Source organism: Macrosteles quadrilineatus, unplaced genomic scaffold, assembly GCF_028750875.1.
Source record: "Macrosteles quadrilineatus isolate MER2022 unplaced genomic scaffold, UCM_ALF_1.0 Scaffold_2__2_contigs__length_208266976, whole genome shotgun sequence".
In the NCBI taxonomy this organism is placed as follows: Eukaryota; Metazoa; Arthropoda; class Insecta; order Hemiptera; family Cicadellidae; genus Macrosteles; species Macrosteles quadrilineatus.
Window position 1 is genome coordinate 78,541,723 of NW_026542595.1, and position 7,710 is coordinate 78,549,432.

The 7,710-nt window shown below is 36.3% G+C and overlaps 1 protein-coding gene across 1 annotated transcript; it reads right to left on the reverse strand.

Annotated features, from left to right (window-relative positions):
- Positions 1-2,596: 2,596 nt before the first annotated feature.
- Positions 2,597-6,874, reverse strand: LOC128984466 (uncharacterized protein K02A2.6-like). The gene has a single exon (XM_054403787.1). The coding sequence runs from the start codon at positions 6,872-6,874 to the stop codon at positions 2,597-2,599; it is 4,278 nt and encodes a 1,425-aa protein (XP_054259762.1).
- Between the last annotated feature and the right edge of the window lie 836 nt (positions 6,875-7,710).

Here is a 7,710-nt window from a genome sequence, read left to right on the forward strand (position 1 = left end):
TAAATCTAGATGACGTTGTAGTAGTGAGAACAGTTATATCGTAGATAACACTTTACGGAAGGCGGAACCACGGCCACGGTGGAACACTTTAGCTTATTGCAAAGCAGACTTGGAAAGGTGTGCAGAACAATTAAGTTTACTGAAGATAAGATTTGTTAGAAGATAAGTTATTATCTTTTACTAAAGATAAGACTTCATAGAGGTGGAGAAGAGTTCAGCGTTTTAGATGATATTTAATATAAGTTTTCTGTTGATAAAAATTCTTAGATATGCAGTAAAGTTTAGCTTATGATAACCTTCGGTGTAGGTGCAGAACAGTTAAGTTTATTGCAGAGCAGACTTGGAAAGGTGTGCAGAACAATTAAGTTTACTCAAGATAAGATTTGTTAGAAGATAAAAAGTTATTATCTTTTACTTAATATAAGATTTCATAGAGGTGGAGAAGAGTTTAGCGTTTTAGATGATAGTCAATAAGTTTTCTGTTGATAACAATTCTTAGATGTGCAGTAAAGTTTAGCTTATAATAACCTTCGGTGCAGGTGCAGAGCAATGTTTATTGAAGACAAGTTAGCGGCGACGTCATTGATCCATCCCCCCCCCACCCTAGTGGCCTTTAAATGTCAAAACTTGCGTCGGTCGACGACACTTAATAGGCAGTGTAATAATAAACTGCCACTTAAACGACCAGAGGACCTCCTCAAAGAACTGTCGTTAGCAAAGAGTATCGCTGTAATCAATAAAAAGTTAGTAATTTACCTTTAAAATAGATGAACCAGTGATTACCAGTGTTGTCCCTTAACGTTAATAACTCACGGATGTTGAAGCATGATTAAAGCAGAATGTTAAAACTTATATGTAACAAACTTACTGAAGATATTACAGTTAAAGACAATTATTGCAGAATTATAAAATTGCTACATAAGACAAAATTAGTAACTTAAAATATATATCACTAGCAACAGAGCCCGTTGGGGTTAAATACAACGGTCTCTAGTAAAATAATGGTTGTGAAATCCATCCACCACTTAACTCACTAATATTAATGGTACAGATTAAGCACATAACATTAGAATCGCATACTTAACATAAGGAACTCACTTTAAACACAAATGCAAATTGTTAACAACAACATTTAATCAAAGAAAAATCAATTAAATAACAATATAACAATAAGCTGTAGATTTTATTTGAACGCAAGTACCTAATGTATTTTGAGCAATTATACTATGAAAATATAACTTAAGTGTACACAGAATCTATCAGTAGAGTGGTTATATTGCTAGCGGAATAACCTAAAGGCCACCGGTGTGATCCCGAGATGACGGTAATAAACTAGACTCATATATCCTTAAATTTTTAATAAATGGTCCTCGATTAATAGTGAGCATGTCTTAAAACAAAGCTACTAAGGAATATAAGTCCATTATAAGAGAACCCTCCATATTTGGGTAAAAACACGTGCAGTTCGGTCCCCATCTCTATTGGCCATAATAGTAATACGCGTTCCAGAAAGGAAGAAAAATATAATTATCGTACAAAACTTCATGGCAAATTGTGAATTACCATAGTAAAACATACCAAACGTTAGGACAGGGTGGATATTGACATGAGGTTCAGTGGTTCAGTGCACATGACATAGCGGTGTGACGTCACATCTCGTTATAGAGGATTACAGCTTACAGCTTACGTGAGAGTCAGGATAAGTATGGATGAAACTGTAAGCTGTATTGAGCCATACATGCAGTCTTTACATAACAACACAATGTAAGCTTTTGCTGGCATTTCGCTGCGTACACTGCATCATTATTCTAAAATAATGATCGATTGTGATTCGCTATGGCTGAGTTTAATTACGTCTGATATGTACATATATCATTTTATTTTGGAGCAGAATAGGGTAGTTTTCCAGGACAGTTTAGCTATAGATAAGATTTGGAAAGGTGTATGGCAGTATGGTGTATGGAATTTTGTAGATTATATTTGTTAGATGTAGAAAACGATTTAGCTTATTACATACAAGACTTTGTAGAGTGTCGCTTCAGAATAGTTAAGCTAATCGTCGATAAGATTTATTATTGATTGAGAAAATCAAGCTTGTCATCGAATAACAAATTTCAGTAGATAACGATAATGATAGATTTCATTTCCCTGAGCTCATGGTTGGGCGTAGAACTACGGCGCGGCAATTTAGCTTTCTAAACAATTTTGCTTGGTTCAAAATTAAGAAAACATAAAAACTAAGTTGGGTTGATAATTTTGAGCAAGTCAGTAATAAGTACAAGTAAATTAAAGGAATTTAATTAAATGTGTATGATTCAACAATTACACTAATGATCACGACACTGCATAATATAGTCACAGAAAATGTTGTGACTTTGAATTAGAGTTCATAATAAGCACACATTTGAAGAAACTCTTTTATTAAAAATTGTTATGATTAACTATAATAAAGTAAAATGTAAACATTGAAAAACAATTATCATCTGTCTTGACCTTATTTGAAATATTATTTGAATTATTAACTAAATCATATGAAGTCAAGATAGACTAAAGGATATGACAGTCTTCCCCACTAATTAAGAACAATCTTTTTCAATCAAATCTGGTAGTCTCTAAATCTTGAGGGCATGTGACGTTTACGCTGTGGTCTGGCGTTGGTATTATCAGCTTGCTCACGATGTGGTATGACATTCTCAGCTTGAGCTCTTTCTGCTGGAGATTGTTCTTCTGGTTGCCTTGGTTCTGGAGCTGCAACTGGATCTGGATTCCTATGTATTTCTGGTCGTCTTGGAATTCTGGGAACATCAAACAACTGCGTTGGTCCGAATGTAACATTTTTCGTTTTTGGACTCTGTACCAGCGTTGGGCGTAGTTGATTGATGTGCCTCTTCAGGATTCTATCAGATGAGTCGAGAACTACGAGATAGTGTCTTTTCCCAAGCCTCTTCTTTACTTGACCAAACTGCCATATGTTTTTATTATTGATGAAAAGTTTGACCTGTACCCTCTCCCCCACATATAGTGAACGTGCAGGTGAAGACTGTGTAGTTGAAGGTTGAGGTTTGTACGGGAAAATGGCATTTAGTCTTATCCTTATTTTTCTGTGCAGGTAGAGTTCCGCCGGGGACTGACCACAAGCTAGCGGTGTTGCTCTGTACCTTTGTAAAATATTTTGAATTTTGGTTTGGATTGGAGTTTGGTCAGTTGAGACTGCTTTCAGGCGATTCTTTAGTGTTTGGATTGATCTCTCGGCTAAACCGTTTGTTGCCGGATGCCCTGGAGCGATGAATTTCTGGAAAATACCGTTTGTTTTGCAGTAATTTTGAAAAATATCACTTTTGAAAATGGTAGCATTATCTGAAACGAGTACTTGAGGATACCCATGACATGAGAAAATTCCTTCTAAAAGATTAATTGTGTTCGCACTAGTAGGTGAGTCTTTGATGATTTTCACCTCCGCCCATTTAGATTTTGCATCAACACACATGAGAAAATATGTATTATCAAGCGGTCCTGCATAGTCGATATGAACCCTTTCCCAATTCTCTTGTGGTGTATCCCAGGGATGTACTGGAACTTTGGGAGGGCTGTGACGTGTGAGAGCACATTTTTCACATCCTTTGACAATACGTTCTATTTCTTTGTCGATACTGGGCCAGTAGACGTAGCGGCGGGCCAGCTGTTTCATTTTTGTTATACCTAGGTGGGTATAATGAAGTTCATTTAAGATTGATGGTCGTAAGCTTCTTGGAATAATTACACGATCTTGGCGAAATAAAATCCCGTCAACCAATGTATATTCTGTTTCATCAGACTTGTTTTTTAGATCTTTTACAATTCTTGATAAGTCTTGATCCTTTTCTGTTTCACTCCTTATTGTTGAAGCGGTTATGTGTTCATCTGACATCTCGAAAATCATTTGTTCGTATACTTGGTTGACTTCATTGGCAATGATTTCATCAACAGTCGAATTTACTTGCTGAAGTGGAGCTCTTGAGAGGCAGTCAACATTTTCATTTTCCTTGCCAGGTTTGAATTTTAATGTGTAGTTGAAGCCGGATAAGTAAGATGCATATCGGAGTAAACGTCCTGATGTCATTTGAGGGAGTGCTTTGTTGTGCTGGAAAATCCGTGAAATGGGTGCATTGTCAGTTACTAGTGTGAAGTGAGCCCCAAAAAGGTAATAGTAGAAATGTGACACGCCAAAAATAATAGCGAGGCTTTCACGGTCTAATTGACTGTAATTTCTTTCAGAAACTGTAAGAGAACGAGAAGCATATGCAATGGGCTTTTCTTCTCCTTCTGTGACATGACTAAGCACGGCTGCAAGTCCTGTAGGGCTGGCGTCTGTAGTTAGTACTAGAGGGAGAGCCGGATCGAAAGGTACGAGAACTCGATCACTGCAGAGCTCTGATTTGATTTGTAAAAATGCTGCTTCACAGGATGAATTCCATTCCCATTTCATATTTTTCTGTAACAGACGTCGCAGAGGATATGTGATAGTTGAAGCATCAGGGATGAAACGTGAGTAGTACGACACAAGTCCGAGTAGACGTTTGACCTCTTCAGTATTGGACGGGCGAGGCATCTGTTGGACTGCTTGAATTTTTGTTGGAGATTTACTAATTTTGTTGAACTCTACGACTCGTCCTAAATACTCAATTTTTTCTTGAAAAAATGAGCATTTGTTTCTGTTGACATGTAAATTGTAATCAGAGAGTCTCTGTAGACAGGCTTGTAAATTTTCACTGCATTCTTCAATGGTCGAACCATGCACAATAATGTCATCAAAATATGCTTCTGTCTTACGTAACCCCTTTAAGATCTGAGAGAGTATGCGGTTGAATTCTGATGGTGCAGTTTTGATGCCAAAACTGAGTCTATGTACTCTATAAGTACCTCTGTGAGTCGTCATTGTCTGTATCATGCTAGATTCTTCATCCACCTGGAGATGTAAATAGGCTTTGTAGAGGTCAAGTTTGCAAAAGTATTTTGAATTGCGCAAACTGTCAATAACATCATCAATACGCCTTATAGGATGATTTGCTTGAATTAGACGCTCGTTGACACCGCATTTGTAATCGACGCAGAGGCGGACACCACCGTCTGGTTTAGGAATGACAACCAGTGGCGATCCCCAATCGCTGGCCTCCACGGGTGAAATGATCCCTTCTTTTTCCAGTGTGTCCAATTCCTTGTTCACTCGGTCGGTTAAAGCATGTGGGACATTTCGTTCCTTAACAAAAATAGGTTTTGCACCATTTCGAAGCTGTAATGACACTTTGAAGTCTGGAACGCATCCAATTTTCTCTTCAAAAATGTTGGAAAAAGACTGAAAGATTTCTTCAGGAGACTGGATTCTTTTGATTTGGGAAATTTGAGTGCTTTGATTTGTGTCTTCATTCAATTTGTTCAGTTCGATTCCTAGGGCTCTTATCCATTGACGTCCCAAGAGTGCTTCGTGTCCTGTTGGAACTATGTGGAGTTCCTCTTTGACGCAACGTCCACAGTAAGTAACATTTATTTTCACTTTCCCTTCAGGTTTGATAATATTACCTGAGTAAGTTCTGAAAGCAATGTTAGTTGTTTCCAATGGAATGTCCAATTTGAGTTTGTCGAAATCATTTTTAGCTAGAAGTGAGAATTTTGCTCCTGTGTCTACTTCGAATTGTTGTGGTTTACCATTGAGATTAACTGTGATCATGTATTTGTCTGAATCGTTATTTACTTCAAACAGATCTAGTAACTTTGGGCTTGAATTTACATTAGTTACTTTATTTAGTCCGTAATCAGAAAATTTCGATGTAGACTCTGTAGGAGAACAGCACTGGATGTAGTTGGCTGCACTGGGAGAATTGATTTTCTTCTGTTCTGCGATAAGGGTCGAAATGCACACTTTAGATATGTGTCCTTGCTTGTTACATTTGTTGCACTTGAGCTTAGATTTGTCGGTGCGGCACTCGGATGCTTGGTGATTGTCTTTTCCACACCTGAAGCAAAGATTACCAATTCCAAGAGATTTCAGATCTGGACGTTTTCGAGAGCGTGAGGAGTGACCCTGTTGCTGTCTGGAAGGTCGATTACCGGTTTGGAATTGAGATTTCCTTGCTTTATGTGAAACTTCATTCACATCGTCACATATATTGAATTTTGCATTACTTGAATGTGAACGTTTAGACAGTTCCCTGGATTCAATTTTTGATGCTTCGAGGGCGATTGTTCTGGTAAGGATTCCTTCAAAAGTAGTTTCAGTTGACTGTAGAATTTGTTCTCGTAGCCAGTCATCTCGCAAACCTCGAATAAACTGGGCTCTCAGGAAAACTTCGGCAATTGAAACTGTCTGGTCACATGAACACTTGACAGAAAATTCACACTCAGCAATATCACGTTGTAGGGAAGCCACGAATTCTGTTATTGATTGGTGTTCTTTTTGAAATACATTTAGAAAATAGTGTTGAGATACTACAACGTTCTTCTTAGGAATCAATAACTGCTTGAATGCTGTGATAAGCTCATCATAGTTGAGACTTTTCAATTGTTTCTCGGGGCCTAGAAAAGAATTAAGATTGTTATAATGATCACTGCCGATAGAGATGCACAGTAGCTGTCCAATCTTAGTTGAGTCTGTTAGGCCTTTCATGGTGTAATAATTTTCAAAACGTTCTAGGTAACATGTAAATTTTTCTTTCTTTGGATCATAGTTTTCAAAAGGAGCCACATTTGAGTAGTTGACCCGAGGTATCTCAGTCTGTTGATCATTCTGTTTTAAGACAGTTTCTAATACTTCTTTAATAAACTTGTTCTGGTTTTCTTGCTGTTGTCTTTGTTGTTCTTGAAAGATAGTAAGGAATTGATTGAACTGATCTGCATTCATTTTGAATACAAAATAATTTGAACACAAATTCTGAAAAATTTAGTAATCTTACATGTAATAATTCTGTTTTTCCTTCGTCGCCAAATAATTGTTGTGACTTTGAATTAGAGTTCATAATAAGCACACATTTGAAGAAACTCTTTTATTAAAAATTGTTATGATTAACTATAATAAAGTAAAATGTAAACATTGAAAAACAATTATCATCTGTCTTGACCTTATTTGAAATATTATTTGAATTATTAACTAAATCATATGAAGTCAAGATAGACTAAAGGATATGACAGAAAACATACTATAGATTACAACAAAACACCCAACAATACTACTTACTGATGACGCAAGTTAGCTATGGTAACCTGTTATTATCAACTACCTCAATTTATTTATTTAAATCTCAATAGTGTAGCATATGGTTAGAAAGCTTATAAAATGCAGCAGTTTTTAACATATTCCGACACTTTCTTGTATACAGGGTGTGAAAAATGCAATAGACCATTGTTTTTTAAATTTTTATCAAACATCTTAATTTTTATTTTTGAATCTATTTACAATGGAGTTTTTACAACTGATCCTCCGTCATTTTCTATTATTCTTGTTCAAAATTTAATGTAGAACACGAAAATGACATTATCTACTCAAATCCATTTACAGGTAATTGAGAAATCGCTGTATTAAGTATAAAAGCATGGTTATTTTTGAAAAAGATAAAATATTCTTTTGGGAAGCTAATTTTTAGACTTGGAACATTTGATATGCATCCTCATACTTCATTTACTTTGTACTTACACCAAAAATTTTTTGTCACCCTGAGAACCAATCACCCTGTATTAATT

Bases quoted from the DNA above. Each gene is read 5' to 3' on its own strand.
- LOC128984466 (XM_054403787.1), bottom strand. From the start codon at position 6,874: ATGAATGCAGATCAGTTCAATCAATTCCTTACTATCTTTCAAGAACAA.